At 45.3% G+C, this 27,028-nt stretch overlaps 1 protein-coding gene across 9 annotated transcripts in view; it reads left to right on the top strand.

Annotated features, from left to right (window-relative positions):
• Positions 1 to 26,813, top strand: part of Azin2 (antizyme inhibitor 2) — a 31,889-nt gene extending 5,076 nt beyond the window's left edge. For 2 of the 9 annotated variants that reach the window (XM_021262822.2, XM_087214924.1), the window contains exons 5-12: positions 5,106 to 5,278; positions 6,323 to 6,457; positions 7,233 to 7,398; positions 8,582 to 8,744; positions 9,832 to 9,944; positions 21,681 to 21,895; positions 22,673 to 22,807; positions 25,982 to 26,813. In XM_021262822.2, coding sequence (XP_021118481.1) covers positions 5,106 to 5,278; positions 6,323 to 6,457; positions 7,233 to 7,398; positions 8,582 to 8,744; positions 9,832 to 9,944; positions 21,681 to 21,895; positions 22,673 to 22,807; positions 25,982 to 26,198 — 1,317 coding nt within the window. In that variant the 3' untranslated portion in view covers positions 26,199 to 26,813. 9 annotated transcript variants of the gene reach the window in all.
• The last annotated feature ends 215 nt before the right edge of the window (positions 26,814 to 27,028 follow it).

The raw sequence follows: 27,028 nt of genomic DNA, 5'->3' as shown, positions 1-27,028 counted from the left end.
GATGTGGTGTTGGGACTCTGTTGCTATTGGTTTTTTCATTGCCTGGGGGAGGGGGTGGCTGAGCTGGCACTTGGCTAATGATGGATGCCCTCATTTCACTGCAAGGGTGAGGAGAGGCCTAAGTCTCCTACTTGTGGTGGGATCACAGAGACCCTTTGGGTATTTACTGAAGATTGGCTCCTGGGCATACAACTTTTTTTTCTTTTTTTTTTTGTCAGTACTGGGTCCCCAGTACCCTAATTACAGCTCCAGACTTACAACTTTGTTTTGTACTGGGGATCAAACTCGGGACCTTGAGCTTGCGAGGCAGGTGCAGGAACCACTGAGCTAAATCCCCAGCCCACTTAACAACTTTTCTTAAAGGGCAGAAACTGCTCTTTTCTGGTTGGTCCTAGTGGGAGGCTGTGCTTAATGGCACCAAGCCTTACTCGACATTCATTAATCAAGGGTCTGGCATAAGCTAGGGCTGGAGGTAAAAACAGACATCCATTGGACAGACTGTAGGGCCAGGGGCACAGGCCATAGCTCGCACAAGGCCTCTGGTCCACCTAGCCTCCTCCCCGAGGGCCCTGTGTTATTGTTCCGGCCCCCAACCCTTGCCTTTTCTTGGCTGGCTCCCTCAGCCTCCTCCCATCTTAGAAAGCCTTCCCTAGATACCACATTCTCCTTTAACCCAATCCTTTGCTCCCCCTTGTGGCCAAACTCAGCAGCGTTGTCTGCATTCAACTGCGCTCGTTGCCTCTTTCCCTCAGGACCCATTCCTTAAGCCTGTTTCCCGGCCTCTACTCTTACTAGTCTGAAGAATTCCCTCTTACCAAGGTACCCAGGGACCTCCAGAATCCAATGAGCACTTTATTTGAAACACTAACTATGAATTATTCAAGTAATACATTGATTCACTCACCCAAAGAGAAAGTAGGATATCAGCATTGTCTCCACAGAAAATCACCACTATGGGTTTGTTGGATACATAGCAAAAAACATTATGTAAAAAATATATCAATGATCTACAGGAATTATATAAAATATTTTGGGATCTTTGTAAGAAGATATATAAGGCACTCATATGGCATAGACTCTTCTACAATAGCTTTAAACTCAGCAGGTTTTGGAGACATGTCTGTGTTGATACATCTAGACCCGGTCTAAGGACACTCCATGTTGTTCCTAGCTTTCCACCTGGCAACATTTTTTTTTTTCTTCTGGCAACATATTTTTTAAAATATTTTTTTTTTTTGCAATACTGAGAACTGAACCAGGGCCTCACATATGCTAGACAAGTGCTCTACCATTGAGTTACAGCCCTAATCCTTTCACATTTTTTTCATTTTTGTTTAAAAAAAATTTTTTTTTGAGTTGAGTCTGAATTGTCCAGGGTGGGCTTGAACTTGTGATCCTCCTGTCTCAGCCTCCTGAAGAGGCAGTTACACATCATCATCCTCAGCCCTTTTGAAAAATTCTCAACAATCACTTACCTAAAGACTTCAAAGGTATATAAGATGAGCCAGGCACTGTGGTACATGCCTGTAATCCCAACACTCAGGAGGCCGAGGCCGGAGGTTTGTGAATTTGTGGCCAGCTGGACCCCACAGCAAAACTCGGTCTCAAAAAAGAAAAAGTATATAAGTGGAGAGTACATGCTGGTCTGGACCTGTCCCCACCCTTACCAGTCATTTCTGATCGTTGACCTGGGTGTTAGCATATGTGGATTTCACTCCCTCCTCATCTCTTCATAGGTCCTAGGAACGGGCTCTTTCTATCTTCTATCACTCTTCATGGAGCATTTCTCTGTATTGTTCTAGGACCCCGTCTTGTAAACTCTGCTTTCTCTTGGGGAACTTCATTTTCTCCCATCTCAGTTCATCACTCAACTTGCCAGGCTCCTTCTGGAATACATCTCCCCACCTTTCTAGAGCCAGCTCAGTGGTCACTCCTGGGTTGGTTGTGACTAGCCTCCCCAGAAGCCCCTCAGGCCCCTTCTCAGGTTGTCAGAATGCTAAGTGTTGAGACCTTATATTTAAAATACAAATCTGGGGGCCAGGGTTTAGCTCAGTGACACTGCACCTGCCTCGGAAACGCAAGGTCCTGAGGTCCCGAGTTTGATTCCTGGTACCGCAAAAAACCACCCCCCCCAAACAAATCTGACCTTGCCATTTCTCTTCTTGAAACCCTTGTAATTCTTTTCCATCATGTGCAGAGTAAAATATAAATCCATATGCAGACTTGGTTTCCTAGGTGGCTCTGCCCACCTCCTTGACCTTATCTTGACCACTCCAGGATCCCCTGCTTCTTGATTCAGCTAAGCACAGTCTTGCCTCAGAACCTCTGTACAAGTTGCTCCCTCTCCTGGAAACATTTTTTCTTTCTCTCTCATCCTGGATCTGCTTACATTTCTGACCTGCAGGCTGTTCTTTATCCTCACACCCAGATCCTCCTATCCCACATTCTCCAGCATCCTATACTTTTTCATCATGACTTTAAACCATTTGTAATTCCACCATGATCCAGTGTCCATTTGTGATTGCCTGTCTCCCCACCAGCTGAAAGATCCACAGCGTTATTCACAACTTGTTTTCATCAGCACCTGTCACATCTTGGCAACTCAGATAGATGCTCGAGAGATATCTATTAGTGCAAGCTGGGGTCTGACGGTTACATTCCCAGCTGTGCTATTAACAGCTGTGTTGTGAGATTCAGGACAAGTCACTTAACCTCTCTGAGCCTCTCTTCCCTACCTACGGTAAGAGTATTATGAAGATTAAATGAGAATGTATATAAAATTTTAATGCTATAGCTGGCATAGAGTGAGCCTTTTGTGAATAACAATACTTAGTATTTAAGATTTATAATCAAAACTAAATTACAGGTCCCCACAGGGAGCAAAAATACATTTGCACATCCACTGAAACTCAGAGAGAGAGAGTGTATGTGGGGCACCACTGCCCCTGGGAAGCAAGCGCTAATGGCAGCAAGTCCCACTCTGCTATTTCATTGACTGTGGCATCAGGTGGAGTCCTCTGAACTCAATTTTGTCCTCTGTGGAATGTGGCCAGTAAATACTTAGAGGGTGGCTGTAGGGATTATATGAAATATATGTGAATACCTAGTGAGGAAAAGTTGCTAAATCAAAATTAGAACTTCATATGACTCTTAGGTCTTCCACTGTGTTTCAAAATCGTCTCTCTTTGGACTTCTTTTCCTTATGGTAGAGTCAGACTAGAGTTTGAAAGCTGCATTTGCCACCCACTCTCGACCTAGTCTCTAATATCAGTCTGCTCCTCTGCAGAACAAAGCTAACACTGATTTTCATGGGTTATTGTGAGGACTGAATGAAACAGTAAATTTGAAGCACCTGATTTCCTGAAGTGTTACTGAATCTCAGCCATGCTCCTCATTTGCCTATTGTCAGCTGAGCAGTTGCAGTAGACACGGAATGGCTCAAAGAGTAGCCCCTTTGTAGAAGTTTGCCCACACCTCATTCAGTGCCTGCTGGTGGCAGTGCTCACTCAGTGAACACCATCTTCATCACCGTCATCATCCACATCATTAAAGCAGCAATCATGCAGAGCCATGTTCTGTGAAGGTGAGGAAGAGCTTGGGTATAGCTCAATGGCAGAACACTTGCCTGGCATTCGTGAGGCCCTGGGTTCCATCCCCCAAAACTGAAAAAAAAAAAGAATAGCAGCAAAAATCACCATCACCACCTCCACCACCACCACTACCACCACAGGGAAAAAAAAAAGAGGAAGAGGAGGCCCTGAGGGGGTGCTGAGCCCCAGCCACCCCGTATAGTGTCCTGCATGCACAGACCTGTGGGGCTAGGTGATATATGTCAGAAAGTCTCTTCGCTTTGTAGACTTTCTAAAACATGAAGCAATATTCTTATTTATTAAATTGACAAATGATATATATTTATAGTATACAGTGTGATGTCATACATGTGTACATCATGGAATGGCTACATCGAACTAAGGTATGCATTAACTCACATACTTTCTTTTTGTGATAACACCTAAAATCTCCTTTCCTAGCAGTTTCCAAGTATACAATACATTGTTATTAACAGTAGTCACCATGAGGCACAATAAATCTCTTGAATTTATTCCTTCCGAGACGGTGTATCCTTGGATCAACCGCTCCACACGCGCCCCCCTCCAGCCTGACAACCATCATTCTACTGTTTCTTGGAGTTTGACTCTTTTAGATGCCAGATATAAGTGACATCATGCAGTATTTGTGTTTCTCTGCCTGGCTTATTTCATTTAGCATAATATCCTCCAGCTTCATTCATGTTGTTACAAGTGACAGGATTTCCTCCTTTTTTTTTTTTTGGTACTGGGGATCGAACTTGGGACCTTGCGCTTGCGAGGCAGGCGGCAGAACCACTGAGCTAAATCCCCACCCAATTTCCTCCTTTTTTAATGGACAAATAGTGGTGCATTGTATATGTATTACATTTTCTGTATCCATTTTTCCATCAATGAATGTTTGAGTTGTTCTATTTCCTGGCTATTGTGAATAGCGCTGCAGTGTACATGGGAGTGGAGATACTCTTTCACATACTGATTTCAATTCCTTTGGATATATACCCAGAATGGGATTTCTGGACCACATACTAGCTCTATTTTTAATTTTTTGAGGAACCTGCCTACTATTTTCCAAGTAGTGTTATTGAAAGTTTAAATCTGCCAGGAAAATATGTCAGAAGCCTGTTGTTAGGGCCACCAGGAGTCTGTACAGACTTTTGTGTAAATTAGAAATGTACCCCTTCCTAAGACACTTAATTGTTATAATAAATATACTGATTTTGTTAGAATGAGATGTTTTATGCCAGGAAGTTACAATAAATATACAAATCTATCCTGTGTTTGCTGTGAGCAGGAGCCAGCAGGATTGTGCGGTGTACTTCCTGTGTGACTCTATGTGGCAGCTCTGCCTGTCAGAGAATGGTGAAAGAGCCTTAAGTCCTAACTTCTTGTTTATTTGTTGTCTTAAAGGGATGGCCCACTTGTCATGTAGTTATGATTGCCCTTCATTTTTGTTTCCCTGGGCTCCATGGATCAGTAGGTCCTGGTGTCCTTACTACCTCCTTTGGGGCCCTACAGGCAGAGATGGAGTTAGTCCAGCGTGTTGGTGTCCCTGCCAGTAAGATCATCTATGCCAACCCCTGTAAACAAATTGCACAGATCAAGTATGCTGCCAAGCATGGGGTGCAGCTGCTGAGCTTTGACAACGAGGTGGAGCTGGCAAAGGTGGTCAAGAACCACGCCAGTGCCAAGTAAGCCAAGAACCAGGCATGCAGGGGGTGAGGGCTGGGCTACTGGCTGAGGGTAGAGGGAGTGGAAGGGGGTGCTGGGGAGAGGGCCCTGCCCTGGACATGGCCATTGCTCCTGGACTGGACCCAGGATGCCAGGCCTGGCTAGATCAAAGGCAGAACTAAATGGCTATAGCCCCAAGAAGAGAAGGCCATGGTATAGTGCAGGTCAAAGTCACAGGCTTGTGAGAGCCAGAAGGGTTGGGAGGCAAGCTTCAGAAGTAGGCCTTGAGGAATGAGTAGAATTTGGGGAAGACACAAACAGCAAAGTGCATAAGCAAAATCATGGGTGTCAGACGTAGTGTGAGGTGTTTGAGGGGTGAGCAGAAATTTGGTGTGGCTGGAACATGCCTGTGTGACGGGTAAAGGGCACAGTGAATGACACTGGTCATAAGTAGGGACCCAATGCAGGTGGATTCTGGAAGGAGTCGAGTCTGGGCATTTTGCTCTGGCTGTAACTTTTAAAATTATTTGATAGCCGGGGATTTAGCTCAGTGGTTCTGCTGCCTGCCTCGCAAGCGCAAGGTCCCAAGTTCGATCCCTGGTACCAAAAAAAAAAAAAAATTATTTGATAACCCTGGGGATCCAGGGAAGAGTTCTAGGTAAAGGGTAGGCTAGGTGGGGGGCTACTCTGGTTCACCCAAAGCAACTTCCATCATGTTAACTGGGGTTCTTCTTAAGACTTTGAAAAGTGGTTCCCCTCATACATGCAAAGTTTGAAAACTCTGCCTGGTGTGGAGGGTATTTGGAGGGACTAGAGCTGCCCAGGAAAGCCGATGAGATCTACCCCATGCAGACGATGCAGGAATGTGCACTGGGACATTAGGAGAATGAGTTGGACAGAACTCAGAGGTTGACTGGATGTGCAGGGAGAAGATAGGGTTTAGAAGCTTGTGGGCCCGTCTGGCTCTAAGCCATGTGAGTTCACAGACCAGGACTCAGGGGAGACATAGTTGGGATGGGGTAGGTGGGGTTCATCCAGCAGTGGTGTACTGTGTGTCTCATCAGGATGGTTCTGTGCATTGCCACCGATGACACCCACTCCCTGAGCTTCCTGAGCCTGAAATTTGGAGCACTGCTGAAATCCTGCAGACATCTGCTTGAAAATGCCAAGAAGAGCCATATGGAGGTGGTGGGTGTGAGGTGCGCATCAGGAGCCCCACCATCCCCCCCCACGCCCAGCCCATGCCTCTTTCACAGGAATTAATCATTCTGTATGAGAGTTTCCCCAGGGCCTCCAAGCAAGGCCCCTCCTGGGCCTAGAATTCTGCTAGTTAAGAATGTCCTCTCTTTGCAAAGAAGGTTTGGAATGTCCTCTTCCCCAGCCCCATAGTGTCCAGAACGTCTTGTCCCAGGAGGATCTGCCCACTGGGACCTAGTCTTGAGAAAGTTTTATCAGCCTGTAGGCCAAAGGTTCTGCAGCCACACCCTGGAACTGCCTCTGTTCTTGTAGGGATGTGGAAGAAAATAATAAAGACCAGTTGTACAGCTTCATTATTCTATACTTCAGGCACTGAGCTGAGTGCTGCATGTCCGTTACCCCATGGCCTGGGGTGATAGAGGCTCTTATTCCCTACTCTCTGGATGGGAGACTTAAATGAGGCAGGCTGAGTAACTTGTCCAGGCCACATCACGGTCGGACCTCTCCAAATGTGGGTACTTTGGGGCCCTGGCTCTCATCGCAGAAGGTTCCTCTAGGGACAATATGGAGGGACGAGGGGAGCACCACGTGTCTCTTGCTGTATCCTAGCTGGCCACAGGGTCCCTTGTGACCCATTTAATATTTCAGGCCCTCAGTCACTGCATCAGTAACATGAGCATATTGTCCCATGTGTCTGCCCACGGTCACCACTGGCTGGGCTGAGGTTGGGGCACCTGGGACTTTGTGTGGAAGCAGAGATTATTCCTTCTTTCCCAGTTTTCATGTTGGCAGTGGCTGTCCTGACCCTCAGGTCTATGCTCAGTCCATCGCAGAAGCCCGGCTTGTGTTTGAAATGGGTGCCGAGCTGGGCCACACGATGCATATTCTTGACCTTGGTGGTGGCTTCCCTGGAGTAGAGAGAACCAAAGTGAGATTTGAAGAGGTAACTGTGGGGCTCGAGGTGTCTTGTGGGCTCCTTGGGTGGGGAGCTGGGTACTAGTACAGAGGGGTAGCATGTCATAGAGTCTACTGGGAGTGGATCCTATGTGCCTTATGCTGTACTTGGTGTGTTACCTGGGTCACCTCACTTATTAACCCTGTGCTATGGCTAAGCAAATGGAGGCTCATTGAAGTTATGTCACTTCCTGAGTGCACAGCAGGGCTGGCTGACACTGGCTCTGCCTGACTCCAGCTCATGCACGTCCCAGCCCACTTGAGGCTTAATCAAGACATCATTGCATGTCATAAGGCTCTTTAAGGGTCTGGGTATGCCCTCTTTACCCTTGGATGGGCTGATGAGAAATCAGATGGGAAGACAGAGGAAGGAAAACCAACCTCCCTGCTTCCTGTGTCTCCTCATCTGTGAGATGAAGGCAAGAAAGATGCATAGAGGTCCCCACTAGGGGTCGCCTCTCCTTAGAAGGTGGCTGCTTCTGCAATCTCCATATCTAGGAACTGACTCTGAAGAGGTAATTCCAGAATGACCCAAAGAATTAGCCTCAAAGATGGGAGCTGTAGCTTTGTGCATTAACAGTAGTGAACTTTCCTGGGGCATTCTTAGGGTAAAAGCATTTGCACATTCTCAGGGTAAAAGGACATTCCCAGTCTGTTGAGTAAAACAGCTTATAGGAACACATGCAGGTCCATGATGTTTATAATTAAAAAATACTGCTCATAAAAAGGAAATAAAGAATCTACTCTGAAATGACTCACAGTGTTCAGCATCATCTGGGTGATAGAATTAGAGTGGTTTCTATCTTCTCTTTTTTTCTTTGTAATTTTTGAATTTTCTATAATATATTCTTTAGCAGATGGGTTATTTATGAAAGATCTACACCAGGACTTCTGGAATCCGAGCACCAAACATTATAGGAAGAGTGACCCTTCCCATTGTGGGGGCATTGAAGAGGGTGATTTATACAAGTCTGAGGGTCTCAACCCAGCCCTGTTCCCCTCCTGCCTTCTCGGCTAGCTGTCCCCAGTTACCAGCTGGGGCCTTAGCAGCTTCCAAGTCCTTCTTCCTGAAATCAAAGCGGCTTTTAAGAATAGACTTGGAGATGTAGCAAATCTTCAGCATAAACCCCACATTTCAAACTCGCAATTGTCCCCCAACCTGCTCCCACTAGATTGCTTCTGTGATCAACTCAGCCTTGGACCTGTACTTCCCAGAGGGCTGTGGTGTGGACATCCTTGCTGAGCTGGGGCGCTACTATGTGACCTCTGCCTTCACCGTGGCTGTAAGCATTGTCGCCAAGAAGGAGGTTCTTCTGGACCAGCCCAACAGAGAGGGTAGGTGTCAGGTGGGAAGCAGAGCCCCGTCCCCCGCTGAAGCTGGGACAGTGGCTCACTGGAAAGGGCCTGGTGTTCGGCCCAGTGGCCAGGATGGGGGAATCTGGAGAAAAGGGTGCTTGCCCTAGGGAAACTTGCAATTAAGTCCTTATTCCTGACAATTATTAAGCATCTTTTTCCATAGCTGTGTGCAGACTGAGATAAAAATGCCATTAGGAGAATAGATACTTTTTGGATAACATTTGATAGGTGAGGAATCAAAGTCAAAGGGAGTGTAAGTGCATTGCTTAAGAACTAGTAAGAGGAAAAGCCTGCATTTGACCCCTTGTCTGACACCTCTCCAAAGTAAGGCTCTTGTTCACCACTTCTTATAACTTAATAAAAATAATTAGTGACAACTTAAATTTGTTTAAGTCCTCTTTACAGATGATAGAATGTAGGCAGGGAGGGATTGAGTCACCAGCCCAAGGCACATGGCTGATAAGGGGCAGGGTTAGAACTCAAGTTTGGGCTGGACTGACTCAACTTGGATGCCAACACCATCAGCATCACTGCTCTTCCCTGCTCTTCCACATAGATCAGGTCTCCCAGAGTGAGCTCTTGGCACCCTGTGAGTGAGGGGTGTCGAGGACTCTGATTTTGGGCTTTGCCCTCTGCTCTGGGACCCTCAGGCAGGAGAGCCTGAGGACGGTGTGCTCTTCCTCAGACAAAATTCATGTGGAGGTGTGGGGTTCAGGTCAAATGTCCTGTGTATGTGCACAGGGAGAGCGTTCTTCTGGTCTCCTTTGTAGATCTGGGGGTTGTCCTTTCCGGTCCAGCCAGGGGACCTCGATTCTCATTCCAGCTCATCCACTGCCCTTTGTGGTGCTGCTGAGCAAGTGGCTTAACCTCTGGGGTCTTGAGTTTGCGTGGGCTGCTCTTCTGCCTTTGCTGGGGCATCTAGGGGCTCGGATACAGGCTGGGAAGTGTGCCCTGGGGAGGGCTGTTCTGCTGTAAGGCAGAGTCCTTGCTGAGCCTGCCATGGTGTCAACTCCCCTCCCCACCCCTCTAACATTCTGCTTGTGTTGCCCTTGATGCCTCCCCACAGAGGAAAATGGTTCTGCCCTCAAGACCATCGTGTACCACCTTGATGATGGCGTGTATGGCATCTTCAACTCTGTCCTGTTTGACAACATCTGCCCCACACCCCTCCTGCAGAAGGTGAGCTACCTCACTGGACCTGTGTGTGTGTTTCAATAGCATCTGTGGGGTTTCAATCTAATTTTTATTTTTATTTATTTTTGTAGTGCTGGGGATTGGACTCAAGGCCTCGTACACACTAGGCAAATGCTCTACCACTACATCTCCAGCCCTTTATCTAATTTTTAAAATGTAAAAGATGTTCATTGTAGAAAATAGGCAATAAGATGAAGAAGGTTATCATCCATAATTCTATCAGATAGAGATAGACTCTTTGAACATTACATTTCTTTTCATTCCTTTAAAAATGCATTGTACTTTGTTTTCATAAATGGGATCATATTGTTTTGTAACCTTTTCATTTATGGGGTGTAGCTATTAATTAATCGATGACTACATAGTATTCTAGTGGTTGGTTGTTTGATTTCCTGTTTTGAGCATTATGAGTCTATCTTGACATATATTTCTGATTACTGCTAGAAGTAAAAAAGAAACAGTTCACCTGCAATGAATTTTTCATATTACCAGGGGAACAAGATTAACAAAACATTGCTGGGCCTCCAGCAACTTTAGTGGGCATCTTTAAGAGGGGGAAGAGATTCAGACACACCATTGTATCTTTACATCTCTAGGCCTTTGTGCGGCTCCTCTTCCCATCACAGGCCTTGAAAGTCCGCTCTTCTTCTCCCTTATCCCACTGCAGGCAGGCAGGGTGAACCCCTCTGTCCCTCCCCCAGGGGCCCATGTATTTTGGGCGGCTCCTCATTCCACAGTTAAATATGTTTATGCTGGTTGTCTGAGGAAGCCTTTCTGCTGTGCTGAGGAATCCAGAGCTTTCTACTCTGACATAGCAGCATTGCCTGCATTCTTCTAGCAGCTCACATCTACTGCACTGAGAAAATACTGGGCTGGCCCAGGCAGCAGAGCAGTCAGTGGTTCTCTGGCTCCAGGCCCCTCGTCGTGCTGCGTGCTGTTCCTAACCCACTCTCCACCCTCTCCATCAGCCCCTGAGAACAGGACTGAGGTTTCCAACTGCTGTGCTGTGCTGGTGCATCTTTGCTTTGAGCAATCTCTAGCTGGGGTTTTGCATGAGGGCACTAGGATGTTGCTTACTCTGTGGTCTGTGCTATTCCTCCTCTGGGCAGGGCCTCCGTTTCCTCTTTCAGGCTACCAACCACTTACTGACCCTGGGCAGTCTGATGGTGGAGACTTGTTATAGATGAGGTGGCTCCAGTTGTGCTGGGAGTGTTGGGGACTCAGCCTGTGGATGTGTAACTTGTGAGACAGGGCCTGGGTTCCAGATGTTCAATCCTGCCAACTGAGTATAAGATTTGGTGGATCCACATTTTTCTGAACATGAAAAAGTTTTCCCACTGGAATGGATGTAAAATGGATTCTCATTGTGTCCTCATTTAGATGTCCTCATTACTAGCAAGCGTGACATCTCTGTGAATATTTATTGGCCACACAGCTCCTTTTCTTCCAGAGACTCTATAAGTTGGCTACTGCTCTTCATGGCTGAACCTCTCCACAGAGTGGTCTGGATTTACTGTCCTTGGGCCCTGGTCAACCCTAGAACCTCTTTCTTCTAGTTGCTCTTAAAATTTTTTGTTTTGCAGACAGGGTCTCACTAAGTCACTGAGCTGCCCAGGCCAGGCTTGAACTTGTGATCCTCCTGCCTCAGCCTTCTAGAGTTTTGGGATTATGGACACATGCCACCACACCCAGCTCAGAGCATGTTCTTGAAGGCCATGTCTGTGTTCCTAGCAACTCATCTTCCTCCAACTTCACACTTGACTGTCGTGGCTTCCATGGCAGCATCCCAGCTTTGTCCTCTCCTCTGCTGTTCCACCTTGTCTCTCTGGCACCCTCGCAGTGTTGACCGCCTCGGGCCTCAGTCCTTGACTCTCTTCCCTGTCTATATGTACTTCCTTGGTGAACTCTTCCACACTGAGGCTTTCAATATCTTCTTCTCCCTCCTCACTCCTAAATTTCTCTCTACCCTGGATGGCACCCTGTGCTCCTGACTTGGATAGCCACCTCCCTACTTGACATTTCTCCTGGGATCTCAGATTTAACTTGTTCAGAAATGAATTCTTGATTTCCAACCCCAAACTCCTTCTCGAAGTAAATAGCACTGTCACCAGCCAAATGTTTAAACTAAAAGTTGGCATTGCTCCTGCCTCCCCTTCCTCCTGCCCATATGGAGTGCATGGGCAGTTCTTGAGTCTTGTTCCAATGTACATTTTGAGTTCATCACACTGTTTCTCTGCCACAGTCGCCTCCTGCCTGAGCTATTGCAGCAATCACTAACTGCTCTTCTAGTCCCTACTTACCATCCATTCTCCACACTGCAGCTTTTAAAACACCCAAAGATTATGTCCCTTCTCTGCTTAAAACCTTCTATAACTTCTCATTGTTCTCAAATAAAATCCAGACTTTTCACCACAGCCAGTGAGGCTCCTGTCCATCCTTCTGTCCACCTCTCCTCACTCATCTGCTCCATCTCCACCGTTCTGTTCTGGATCACCTGAGCTCAAAATTTCTGATCTCAGGACCTTTGCATTTGCTCTGTTCAGAATGCTCTTCATTCACTCCTTAGTTTCTTCCTACATGTCTCACCTCAGATGTCACCTATTCAGGAGGCAACTTCCTGACCACTCTCTTTAAAGTGGCTCACATCCTACCACTGGATAATTCTGCCACCATTCTGTTTATTCTTTATAACATGTTACCATCTGTAATTATCTTGGTTTTTTTTTGGTACTGGGGATTGAACTCGGGACCTTGTGCTTTTGAGGCAGGTGGAGGCACCATTGAGCTAAATCCCTGGCCCCTTGTTTTGTCTTCTCAAAAGTCTGTCTTCTCCACTAGCATGCAGGCTTTATGCAGGAAGCTACTTTGTTCAATTTGTTCCCCCTGAATTCCTAATACCTGGCACAGTGCTAGGCAAATAATAGTGCTTAAATATTTGTTGAATGAATTATGAATGAGTGAATTATCTACTGTACTGTGAGACCCTTGAGGGCAGAAACTATTCACACATGCTTTCTCAGCATAGAATGTGACACACGATAGGTGCTTAGTATACATTGGAATTGAAGAGGTTTTTTGTTTGTGTTTAAGATGGGGGTCTCACTACATTGCCCAAGCTGGTCTTGAGCTCCTGGCCTTAAAAGTGATCCTCCTGCCTCAGCTTCCTGAGTAGCTAGGACTACAGGTTCATGCTACCATACCTGGTAGAACTGAATAGATTTTAGAAATTTATGTAAGCAACTTAAAATTTAAAGGAACTTTTAAGAAAGAAAAAGCAAAAACAAGCCAAAAAAAAATTGGAATCCTGTGCCCTAATGGAACTCATGTTACCTCTCCTTTCAACATTCCCATACGGTGCTGTGATTGCAAACTCCACGTATATATTGGTGCCTGCTGAAGTCATTGTGCAGGTGTTGTATTAAGCATTTCACATAGCATTATTCTTAATTTTATAATAATTCTTCAAGGTAGATATTATCAGTCCTGTTTTACAGTGAGAAAACTGAAATTAGAGAGGTGAAGTAGCTTGCCTTGCTCAAAGTCATGTACTTAATAAGGGGAAATGCTATTAACTGGAGACTGTGAGCCCTGGGGGTAGGGTTCATGTCTTATTCATCTTTGATTATCTGTCTGGTGCCAGAGGAAAAGCTCTCAACTACTTTCCTATAAAGTTACTACCTCTCTATAAAATGTGGTGTCACTGGACATTTCAGCATTGCTAAATTTTGTTATCCTTACTCATCCTCCCCTGCCTAGCATGCTCTTTGCTTATCTCTCTGCATGGCTGGCTCATTTTACTTGCTTAAAGTATAATTACTTTTTTTTTTTTGGTACCGGGGATGGAACTCGGGACCTTGCACCTGTGAGGCAGGTGGCAGAACCACTGAGCTAAATCCCTGGCCCCAGTATAATTACTTTTACAAACTATTTTCTTATGATGAATCCTTGGGAATTAGATTACCAGGTAAAATGATACGAACATTTCTAGGCCTCTAGATGTGTATTGCCAGATTACTTTCCCATAATCTTGGACTATCTGTACTGTCACCACTTGTGGCCATTTCTCAGTAAGCTCACAAGCACTGAGCACTACATGTGACCCCTGCTTGTTGGCTCATTTATCAGAAATGGCGCACCTCAGGATTTCTTTCATTTCTATGTGTTTGACAAGTAGAAATCTTTACTTTTTTTTTTTTTTTTGGTACTGGGGATTGAATTCAGGACCTTGTGCTTGCAAGGCAGGCGGCAGAACCGCTGAGCTAAATCCCCAGCCCAACAAGTAGAAATCTTTATTTTTTTCCTTTGATGTCAATGCCATTTTACATACTCTGTTTACCTAATCTGGGAGGTCTTGAAGGTTTTTCTTACAAATAGAGGTGAACTTGCATATGCATGTGTGTGTATTTAAAGTAACAGTTGATACAATTCTTTTCAATCTGTTGATTTATAGTTTTATGATTATTTTTTCACCAAGTTTCAGCACAATCTCATGTATCTTAACTTAGTGTGCTATAATAGTATGAAAATTTATCTCTAACTTTTGTGCTCTGCAAGTTGTAAATCATGTCTATTTTGTATATGCCTTTTCTCTTACAGAACTAGAATATTTATTGGAGAAAGTTTAGCATAAATGATAAAATAATTCACAAATCCCACAACTCATAGATGACTTTTTAAAATTTACTTTAATTCCTTCTTGTTCTAAGTGTCTTGGTGTACATTTTTGTGTGTGTGTGTGTGTGTGTGTGTGTGTGGTACTGGGGATTGAACTCAGGACCTTGTGCTTGCAAGGCAGGCACAGTGCCACTGAGCTAAATCCCTGGCCCTGTACACTGTTTTTAACTTAAAAAACAAACCCTGAGGGCTGGGGATTTAACTCAGTGGCCCCAAGCCTGTCTCACAAGCACAAGGTCCTGAGTTTGATCCCCGGTACCAAGAAAACAAAACAAAAACAAACAAACCATGAACATATGGTTTTATTTAAATATTGGCATGTTAGGTAGACTTTTATATATAAACATTTAAAATGTTCATTGAGTTATCTAAACTGATATGTACTTAGGATGTAAAGATAATTAATTCAACAAATGTATATCAGCACTTCAGACATGCTGAGTACAGCTGGATATGGGGGTGGGGAGACCCTGAGGGACAATTCTGTGGGAATTTTATGAGAATCTTGGGGTAATGATATATTTGGCTTTGTAAGGAAGTGCCAAAATGTCTTCCAAAGTGGCTGTATCATTCTGCATCCCAGCAGCAATGAATGGAAGTTCCTTTATGTTCTCACTAGCATTTGGTGTTGTCAGTATTCAGGATTTTGGCTCTTCTAATAGATGTCAAGGGGTATTTGTTGTTTCAATTTGCATTTCCTTGGTGATATATGGTGTAGGGAATCTCCACAAGCCCCTTTGCTATCTGTATATCTTCTTTGGTGAGGTGTCTGTTAAGGTCTTTAGACTATTCTGCAATTTGGTTGTTTTCTCAATGTTGAGTATTAAGAACTTTGGGCAACAACAGTCTCTCTCTTTTTTTTTGTACTGAGGATCAAACTCCAGTCCTTGTGCTTGTGCAGCAGGTGGCGAAACCACTGAGCTAAATCCCCGGCCCTGGGCAACGGTCTCTTGTAGGTGTGTCCTTTGCAATTGTGTGTTATTTTCTCCCAGTCTGTAGCTTCTCTTCTCATTCTCTTGACTTTTTTTTTTGGGTACCGGGGATTGAACTCAGAACCTTGCGCTTGTGAGGCAGGCATGGCACCACTGAGGTAAATCCCTAGCCCAACAGTTTTTTTTATGAGGTAGGGTCTGACTGTGTTGCTCATGCTGGCCTCCAGCTTACAATTGTCCCCAACAGCCTCCAGAGTAGCTGGGATTACAGGTGCATGCCACTACCCAGCTGTAGCATTTTATCTTTTTTTTTGGTGTGGTACCAGAGATCGAACTCAGGACCTTGAACTTGTGAGGCAGGTGCAGTGTGCCACTGAGCTAAATCCGTGGCCCAGCATTTTATCTTTTAACATGCTACATTTAAAAAAATTTTAAAAAACCTTTTTGAGAGTGGGTCTTTCTATGTTGTCCAGGGTGCTCTAAAACTCTCAAGCTCAAGTGATCCTCCTGCCTCAACCTCCCATGGAGCTGGGACTATAGGTGTGCACCATTGTGCTTGGCTCATACTATATAACTTATTTGTTTTGTTTGCCATCACCCTGCTAGACTGAAAATTTCATGAGGACAAAGATTGTTGCCTATTTTGTTCATTAATGTGTCCCAAGCACATAAAACAGTAACTATTCAAATATGTGTCAAATTATAGCCTAATGATGAAAGGATGATAGGATGCCCTCACGAAAAGCTACAGATTTCTCAAAGGACACCCTTAGTGTAAAAGTCAGCTAGGAAAAACACCCTGCTCCACAGAGGACAGCAAGAAAAAACTTGTTTGTTTCAATTTTGGTAGTGGTTGGAAGACAGCAAAGATTTGAGAATTTGAAACTATAGGCTGCCATCTGGCTCACATTTACACTAATTTTGTGCTCTAAAAAACCTCAAGCCTAGAATTGATTGTATGTGGCAGAAGGAAACACAAATTCTCTCTGGAGGAGGAATCTTCAACCTAGGTAGACTTTTAACAATTCTTACAGGTAAGGTTTCACAGAACATGAGTTGGGAGCCAAAAATCACAAAACACAAGCAAGTTACCATGAGGAGGGAACTAGTGGAAGCAATGGACAGCAGAATCAGACCTGAAGTTATTTCATATATTGGAATTACCAGGTGCTAAACATAAAACAAAGCAATTTTTTTTTTGTAGTCCAGGCTGGCCTTGAACTTGGTATGTAGCCCATGATGGCCTTGAATTCATGATCTTCCTGCCAAAGCCTCCCAAGTGCTGGGATTACAGACATGTGCCACCACATCTGGCCAAAACAAACAAACAAAATTCTATAATGTGTAAAGAAATAAGAGATTGAAAATATGATCAAAGAATGAGTGAATGTTGGCTCAATGATAGAGCACATGCTTAATAAACACAAGATAGGCAGCATGTTAGAAACAAAGAGCACGGGGAGATAATGTTGAAAACATCATAGAAATATAGCACAAAGAAACAAAAAGGAATAAAATAAGAAAGGCTAAAAAAGTAGTGCATACAGTGAGAAGACAGAATATCCAGTCCTAGTTTCAGGAAGAGATTGTATCAAGATATGGAAACCATGGGCTGGGGATTTAGCTTAGTGGTGCCACGCATGCCTCAGAAGTGCAAGGTCCTGAGTTCGACCCCCAGTGCTGCAAAAAAAAAAAAAAAGATATAGAAACCATACCAGTAATTTATTTGAATAGGAACATTTTAATATAAGGAATTATTATCTTTGAGGGTAGCTAATTACTAAATGGAGCAAAACCAGCTACCACTCCTGGTCCTGGGAGAGGGAACAAGGATCTAGAAACTTAAGAGAATACCTCCTCTCGTCTCTGGCTAGTGTGGGTTCTTAGCCACATGTAAGATGGAAATCAGATGGGCTGATTTTTGAGCCTGTTGATGACCATCACCATTGTTTATCCTTTCCTTCAGGGTTCTCTGAAGAGGAGAGTTGCCATATGTGCTTCTGAGATGTTACTACTTGCTGGGGGGTTCTTGCTGAATTCATATATAAAGTATGAATTGGCAAAGGATAGTTCTTATAGTTTTAACAGCCTTGAGCTTTTAAGTCAAGTAGGTATCAGCTCTGTTAATGTTAGTGGCTCTCCCCCTTTGCTGCTCAGAGCAAGCAGCTATGGGAAGGTCTTGGGAACTCTTCTGGCTGCCAGAGATGGTGGCTCCCAGCAATTCTTCACTGCTCTCCATTGTTCTCTGGCTGCCAACTGTCTTCAGTGTTATCACCCCAGGCTGCTGACAGCTCTTGGCACACTTGCTCTCTGTGTTACCAGCTCAGCAGGCACTACCTGAGACAGACATCACAAATGGGCAGGGATGTCATAAGAGGAGGCTTTTAAAAGGGCTTATGCTGCACAGATTGACCCAGACTGACCTGCAGGATGATGCTTACAGAGGGTGGCCATGGGGAGGAATGGCACCTCTTGAGGACCTGACTGAGGAGGGCTGCAGAGTGGCAGAGTCAATTGTGATGGGTCTGTGACTGAAGCCTGCTGCAACCAAAGCAAGTATCTCCCTGGGCAGCCAGGAGGGGCTGATGCAACTGTGACCCAGCCCTTTAAGATGCCTGGGGTAGCCACTGAATTACTTTTATTACTTTTTTTGGGAGCATCAGGCCTCTCTCCTCGCTTATTCTCTTCAATGCCATATCATAACCTTTGAAGAGAGCTTGTAGTATCATAAAAACATGCAGTCTGCCACTGGCAAAGACACTCCTCAGGTGCCCAATCATAGTGCAGGAGAGACTTGCTGAAAGACGCAGGCAAAGGCTACCTGTGAAAGCCACTGAGGTGAATGCTACTGGACCCTTGCCTGCTTAGTCACAGAAAACAGCAAGGTGAAAGAGGGAAGTACCTTCTTCCTGATCTGTCCTGCTTGTCCCCTAGTCACCTCTCTTGACATAGCCTCTCACTAAGCTAGCTGAAGAAAAGAAGAAATGTTTAGAGTCCAGCTCTAGTGTCACAAAGCAGGTCAGAGAATTTGAATTGTAGATCTGTATTTTCTATATTATGATGAAGGCAGTAGCTGACTCTGCTCATGTGGACCCTTCCTTCCATTTTAGAAACAAATTATCTGACTATTGCAAAGGAGTCTTTGAATATGCCCATGGATTTGGTTAGCTAAGGTTTCATGTCGGATTTTTGCCTGTATGCTTACAAATGAAATTTTGACCATAGGTTTTTCTGTTTTTCTCTGTTTGTGTGTTGTCCTTGTTCATCTCATTTTCTTCTTTTTAAAATGTTTTTGTACACTCTATGTCATATGGGAAATAGTATTTTTAAGTAGATGGGGATTAGGTAGGGGCCCATCAGGACTACATACTTTTATAAATGTTTGCCTTTGTTGTTTTTGTGGTTATGCTCCTGTATTAGGCCTCTAAGAGGAAGGCAGCTGGGTGTGGGATGGCTCAGAGATCTGCTACTAACTCCTTCCAGAACCGGGGGCAGGTCACCCCCTCTCTGAGTTTGCTCATCTATAAAAAGGGGATTGCACTTGTGGCATCTACCTCACCAATGCGATGTGAAGCTGTGGCATGCTTTGTAAATGAGGAACCCTTTGCTCTATCACAGAGGTGACCCAGGCTAGAAGAGTGGACATCTTGGAATTTTACAGATGCTTTTCTATTTGTATTGTTATCAGACTTGTAAACAGGGCCGAGAGGCACAGTCTCATTGCTATGTGCTTCTTATATTTATGTTGAAGGCTTCTTTTATTTTGTTGTTGCTGTTTTTGGTACCAGGGCTCGAACTTTGGGCTTTTTGCTTGCAAGGCAGGCGGCAGAACCACTGAGCTAAATTCCCGGGCCAGAAGGCTTCTTTTTAAAAATGACTTTAAATAGTAAAAGGGTAGTTTACATTATCTCCTGTGAAGTTTTGAAATCTTTTTTCCCACCTACATTTTATTTGCACCACTAATAGGAAGTGAGAGAATGCTAATTTATAACAACCCGAGTTGCCTTTTCTCTTTATTGTGGAAGAACCTTTAAAACCTATTTGCTCAAAGATCTTTGTGGATGTGTTTATAGACCATTTCCCCCCCCCTCCCCAAAAAGCTTTAAACATTAATGATTTTTAATGATTGGGGCTAAGGGAAATAATTTAGAGCAGCTGAGATTAATTTTACTCATTAACAAAAAGCTTGTAAACAAGAATATTGAGTCAAATGAACAAGAATATATTTATTTGTCTCCTCTTCCTAGAACACAAGCTTTCCAAGCACAGAAACTTTGTTTTCGTGCTCACTGTGCATCCCCAGCTCTTAAATCAGACCTGGCACATAGTAGGTGCTCAACAAGTACTTGTTAAATGAATGGATTACGAATATAGGGTAGTTCATTTTCTTGATATTCACAAAGTCTGCATTTTTAATTTTTGGGTTTTTTGGTACTGGGGATTGAACTTGGGACCTTGCGCTTGCGAGGCAGGCAGCGGAACCACTGAGATAAATCCCTGGCCCTGTATTTTTTATTAATGGGATTCATAGCTTATTAATAACTGTTAAATACATGAACATCACTTCTGTGTATGGAGACAAAGTTTTGTGTTTTTTTGGTACCAGGGGAGACTTAAGGTTTTTCTTTCTCATTTTCCTCATTCCTGCCCCTGGCTAAGGTCTTCACTTGCTTCCTTCTAGTGGCTTCTATTTATATCCCTTTTTGATTTCTCATTCTCTCCTCTCTCTACCCTCTATCTATCTATTCCTCTCTCTCTCTCTCTCTCTCTCTCTCTCTATATATATATATATATATATTCCTTCCATCCAGCTATTTACTTAAAAATATTACAGAAAGCACCTACTGTATGCCAGGCTGGAAGAGACAGAGATGACTGGGCTAACACCATCTCTGGGCACATGGAATTTATCATCTGTCAGGGAAGACAGGCATGAGCAGATACTCCACAAACAACTATGCACTTGCAAATCATAGCAAATGCTGTGAAGGCAAGGCTCGGGGAGTATGGAGCTTTAGGAAAGGCTTCCTGGAGGCTGTTTCTTGTGGGACCTAAAGGACAAACAGGAGCTGGCAGATTTGGAGCCTCAGAAAACAGCAAGGGTGAAGGCGGGGGAGGCGAAGGGAAGCTGGGTTTACTGGGAAGCCCAGAGAAACAGGAGTAACTGGAACTCGTGGAGTGCAGTGGAAGGTGGGGTAAGGGCCTCGAGGGCACAATCAGGATCTGCACACACCTGTTCCTAAGTTGTGACTCCTCCTCTAGGGCCTGGCAGAGCCCTATGCTGTGACAGACTGCACTGCTATACTGGTTGCCTGCAGATGGTCTGTGTTTAGATTTCTTTTCTGGATTTGGGTCTTTTAAGAAAAAAAATTTAAAATTCATCAGTAGCTGTGCCTTTGAGCAAATCCTTAACCTCTAAGAGCCTGTTTCCCTAAAAAGACAGTGATTGTGTCTATCCTGGGATGTGTTCTGTGACGTCTTCCCAGTCACCCCATGATTTTCTGTTGGAGGCCTGTCTTTCCTCACAGACCTGAGGGAGGCTGGGCCTAACATATCTGTGTCCTGGCTCCTGCCACTGGGCCTGGCAAGGAATAAGAGGATCTGGGAGGCATTCACAGAAGGGCAAGCCCTAGGACAGGCCTGGAACACAGTCTGGAATTGAGGCTGGGAGAAGGGCTGCAGAGGTAAGGGCACAGAACAGATGTGGTAATAGAAACAGCAGTAACAATAGTACTAACTAAATTGGACCGTTGTCATGTGCCAGATATTGTTTTAAATGTTCGACATATACTCACTTATCCTTTTAGTAGCTTTCCAAAGTAGGTACTATTTATTATCCCCATCTTATAGATGAGCAAACTGAGGCACAGATTAATTGCCCAAGGTCACACGGCTAGAAAGTGTTAGAAACTGGACTTGAGACCAGGTATTGTGGCTTCCGAGTGTAAGAGGCAATGAATGCAGAGAAGTGGGGAGGGTATCAAATGCTAGATGATGAGGGCCATCTGGTCTTTATCCCGTCAGTCACAGGAGCCATGGGAGGCTTGTAAGGGAGGAAGTGCTGAAGCTGTGGTATGCCCAGGAGGCCTGATGGGGCTATGTCTCTCTCCTACAGAAACCACCCACGGAGCAGCCCCTGTACAGCAGCAGCCTGTGGGGCCCCGCTGCTGATGGCCGTGACTGTGTGGCTGAGGGTCTGTGGCTGCCGCAACTACACATAGGGGACTGGCTGGTCTTTGAGAACATGGGAGCTTACACCGTGGGCACAGGCTCCCTCCTCGGGGGGACCCAGACCTGCCACATCACCTACGCCATGTCCCGGGTAGCCTGGTAAGGGGGCCCTGCTGCAAAATGGGGCACGGGGAGGCAAGCAAGGCTGAAGCAACAAGGGAAACCGGTGATCTGAGACCCCCTTCTATGTAATCCGACTTGGCAAGGAGCTCCTACTGTTATGTGAGGCCTATATACCACCTGCCTGGGGCCACAGAGCGGGCTGGGCTTCTCCGAGGAGACTGCATGCAGCATCAGGAGATGCAGATTTGCAGGCAGGCACTTGGGGTGGCACTGTGCTGGGTGGGAGCACAAGCCCTCCCTGAGGACTAGTCCTGCTCCCTGGGAAGATGTGAGGCAGCAGGCAGACGCAAGGAGGGTGGGCAGGGCCAAGTGTGGTATATCTGAGGCATTCATAGAGGTTGGCCTGACTGGAGGGGAAGACAGGGGAGAGAGCTGGGTTCAACCTTAGTGCTGGCACCACTAGGGATGTGGTCACGGGCAAGCCTCTCCTCTCTGAGCCTCAGTTTCTTCATCAGTAAAATGAGGATGGGAATGGCTCCCTCACAGGGCTTTAGATGATGGATGGGAAGTGCCTGGCAGGATGTCTGACTCACTGGAAGTGCTCAATAAATGTGGGTTCCTTTTTCCTGTTGGGAAATGGGGACCACAGGGGAAGCCAGCAGAGGGGACAAGGGTCAGCGGGTGTTCCTTGACCTTGACTGGGCTTAGGTGAGACTCTTGTGCCTAATGGGGCCAGGACCACAGGTACAGGGGCCAAAGAAACTCCCTGTTGTCCCCAAGTTGGCTGCCTTTAGGACCCCTCTCTCACCCTAGGGAAGCTCTGCGGGGGCAGCTGCTGCCTGTGGAACAAGACGAGGATGCTGAGGGTGTGTGCAAGCCTCTGTCCTGCGGCTGGGAGATCACAGACACTTTATGCGTGGGCCCTGTCTTCACCCCAGCAAGCATCATGTGAGCAGGCTCCATTCCCCCTGGACAACCCCAGTGGGGCTGTGGAGATGCCTCTGGGAGAGGTGGGGAAGGTGGCAAGCCAGGCACTCTCTGTCCAGGACTCTGGTGCTCACTCTGCTGCCCCCACGTTCCACCTGTAGTGTTTGTTCCTGCCCTGTACATAGGACTGGTCTTATACCCGCTGTAGTTCAAGTATGCAACATAAATCCTGTCCCTTCCAGCCGTGTCTGCCTTCTCTGCGGCGCAAGGAACCTGGTCAGGCAGGTTTTGCGGTATCCTCAGAGTCTCTTATCTTTCTTTTTTGTAAATATGAAAATAGATATTTAGGGTTTCTAATATTCTAGTGGAATCCAGCAGTTCAACTGACAAAGTGGCCAGAGTTAGACAAGGAGACTTCCCCACTTCACAATGAGCCCATGCACCTGAGCCCGCTGCAGTGTGGGCACCACCTACTCACACATTGTTTGGCTCGCCTCTGTGCTCCTCACAGGCTTCTGAGACTGGAAGACTGGAGTCACGAGAAAGGGTGAGCTGTCAGGGGGTGAGGTGTGGGATCAGAGCGGCCTCTTTTCAGGAGCTCACGACTGGCCAGTGGCCTCTGCGTGAACCCAACACCCAGCCTAAGGCCTGGCCCAGTGTAGGGACAGCTAAGCAATTGATAGAGCTTTGGAAACTCATACTGGAGAGAGAGAGCAAAGGGATGGATGTCTTACAGTGCTAGGGATTGAGCCAGGGGCTTCTAAAGAGAAGGCAAGTGCTCTAGCACTGAGCTACATCCCCCACTCCATTTTTCCCCATGGGAGGTTCTGAGCAGACTCTATATCCTTTCCTTGCAGGCAGGCAAGCAGTAAGAGTACTGCTAACACGTTGTGGTGGGTTTTGCTTCTTTAGGCAGTCACTGTTAGAACAAGGCTGGCCACAGAACACTGCTGTCCAATGCCAATAGCCTCGGTATCCCCTCAGACTGGCAGCTTTTGCTAGGACGAGGGCTCCCTCACACTGCCAGAGCCCCAAGCTCTGCACCCATGCTGCATAAGCAGTCTAGCAAAGGAGTTCAGAATTTTAGATTTCCCCAGATGCTGGAGGGGACCAAATTTTTTTTTCTTAAATTACAAAAATGGAGATACAATTCACATGCCATAAAATTCAGCCTTTTAAAGTGTGGAAGTGAGTGGTTTTCAGAGTATTAGCAGGGTTGTACAGCTATCACCACTGTCAGTATGTTCTAGAACATACTAATTACTCCCAACAGAAGCCCCCCGACCATTGGCAGTCACTCTCCAAGTGCCCTTCCCCCCAGCCCCCGGCAACTCTAATCTACTTTCCATCTCTGGGTTTGCCTGTTCTGGATGTTTACTGCCATGGTTTTTGTATCTTCACTTTTTCTTTTTTTGACACAGGGTCTCATTATGTAGTTCAGGCTGACCTTGAACTCACTGTGTAGCCCAGGCCAGCCTTGAACTCATGGCAATCCTCCCACTTCAGCATCCTGAGTGCTGGGCTCACAGGCGTGCACTACAATGCCCAGCTTCACTTTAGATTTTCTTAGGATAAGCCTGGGTATCCTGCTTTAGCATCCTAGGCAGTCCTAGGCCTGCACCTGGCTTTGAGATAACCAGTTAGGCCATGTGCCATGTGTCTGGAGTGAACTAGGTACTTTTCAAAAGCAAGGGCATTGCCCTTTTTGAGACTGAGTTTACTTTCTGTACTTTGACAAGGAGTAGGCTGAAAGCTCAGGACATCAAGAGACTCAGAAAGCAATCACTAAGGTCATTCCCTTGTCCCTCTGATACCACCCCAAGCTCTGCTTTACAGATATTCCCACATTGGTCTCAGCCCTCTGTGAGACTATTACTGAGCCCTCTTTCACTTCTGATATCCAAGCAGATCTGGACCTACTCACACTTCTTTTTCTTTTTTCTTTTTTTTGTATTAAATTCTTTTATTGGTACATTGTAGGTATACAACACAATTACATTTCTCATTGGGAATTGTACCTTTATATAATGCATCTTGGTTCTTATTTTTTCCCCATTCCTAGCCCTCCCTTCACGCCCTCCACCCTTCCCTATTTACAAAGACTTTATTTCCATTTTTTCCATTTCTCATCATGTTTTCCTTTCCCTTCTTTCCTTTCCCCTGCCCCTCACACTACTCCTACCCCTTTGGACCTTTTCTTCCTATTTTACATTATCGATTATTCATTCTAATAATTGGTACATTTTAGGTATACAATATAATGACATTCATCATTGGAAATTTGCATCTTTACATAGTCTCTCTTGGTTCTTGTTTTTCACCTTTGCCCAGCCCTCCCTTCAACCTCTCCAGCCCTCCCTATTTACAAAGATTTTGTTCCTATTTTTCCATTTTCTCATATTAATCCCATTCCCTTCTATCCTTTCCCTTAGCCCTCCCACTTCCTTCCCCTTTGCCCCTTTTCTTCCTATTTCACATGACCTATTATACATTTAGTCCTTATTTACACTTTCAGTTTCTCACACCAGAGAAACTATTCGGTATTTACACATCTGTGTCCTATTTATTTCACTTAAGAGTATTGCCTCAATGTGCATCCACTTAGCTATAAATGTCTCTAATTTCTCATTTTTTATGGCTGATTAGTACTCCATTTTAGAAAAAAACCACATTTTCTTTATCCAGTCTCCAGTTGATGGGCATTTGGGCTGTTTCCAAGTTTTAGCTGTTACAAACTGCGCTGCTATGAACATGGGTGCACATATATCACTGTGGTATGATTCTTTTAATTGTTTGGGGAAGATCCCCAGCACACACTTCTTTTTCTTGAGAGGAAGGAAGGCAAATACAATTTTTCCCTCTGGAGTTAACATCTGGTATCAAAGGGAGCAGGAGCCCTGGGGCAGGAAATGTGGCTGGGTATGGTGAAGTGCAGGTGTAACTTACTACCTTGCTGAAGGCAGGTCCTCTGGGGAGGGCCCTGTGTTTGGAGTGACGGTGGCGGGCACAGAGCTTGAACACGTATCTCTCTTACTGGAGCCTTACTGGTGTTTCGTGTTCCCTTTGCTGTGAGAATGGAATGTACTTTTCTGAGAAAGATACAGTATATACAGAACCTTGATGTGACTCACTTGAGAATAATCAATAATAGTCATTTCTTTTCAGTTATTTGTTTATTTCCATCTTTTTCTGAAGAGAAGGAAGAAAAGAGAATGAAATGTGGAGAATGGTAAGGGGCTGGGGGCTTGTGTGTGGCAAGCTGAGAAGTCTCCAGGAGTCCTGGCTACACAGAGGTTTGCTCCTTTGGAGCTCCTCCCTAAGATGTCCATCAGCAGTGACCTTCACAGCTCCATCCTGCCTGGGAACCTCACCGAGGGACTTCCTCCTCCCCACACCCACCTGCACTCTGTGAAAGTCCTGGGCTCATGCTTGCTCACTCTGGGGCTTCAACAGACCGGCTACTGCTCCAGATGAACTTCTACTCGCTCCCTCTCAGTGATAGTTCCCCTTCTTCTTCCTCTCCACCCTCACTCAGCAGCAAGAAACTGTCACTCCAGTCTCTATTTCATCAGTGACACTGAAAGTCCTTTCCCAAATACCTCAGACTCTTAGTCTTCCCTCTCTCACTGGTTCTGGCCACACCAGCCTCCTCTCTGTTTCTCACTCCACTTCTGGGTCTGCACTTACTGTCCCTTTTTTTCCAGAACGATCTTCTCTGTTGTGGGGCTCACTTAATTCAGGTTCTGCTCAAATGTTTTCTTTACCTGAAGCCTTCCTGGATTGCCCTTTAGAAAACAATACTTCCCAGTCTTTTCCCCCTTAACTGGTTTTCCTTTTCTTCACAGCCCCTATTAGCATTCAACATACTCCATGGCACGTTTTTCTGTGTATCATCTGTCAGTCCTCTAGCATGTGACCTCCTTGGCAGCAAAAACCTTATTTTTCACTGCTGTGTCCTCATCACCCAGAACAGACCAGGTGCTCAAAAGTATATGTCAAATAATAAATAAACATAGGTCTTAACCTGTCTGAATCTAACTCATTTGTGAAATGTGCCTGTGAAATAATATTTCTCTTGGAGGGTTATTGTGAGGATTAAATAAGAATATGGGTATAAAATACTGAGCCCAGGGCCTAGAATATCACTAGGTGCTCAATAAATGACAGTACAAAGTAATTCCTTTGGTACTTATTGAGCACTTTCTGTGGTAGACACCGGTGAGGGAGAGATGAATTGCCGTG

The sequence above is a fragment of the Heterocephalus glaber genome, unplaced genomic scaffold (assembly GCF_053883595.1).
Source record: "Heterocephalus glaber isolate CG9 unplaced genomic scaffold, H.glaber_assembly_v1.0 deba00001452, whole genome shotgun sequence".
Lineage (NCBI taxonomy): Eukaryota > Metazoa > Chordata > Mammalia > Rodentia > Bathyergidae > Heterocephalus > Heterocephalus glaber.
Note: the sequence above shows the minus strand (reverse complement) of the source record. Positions and strands in the feature narration are given on the sequence as shown.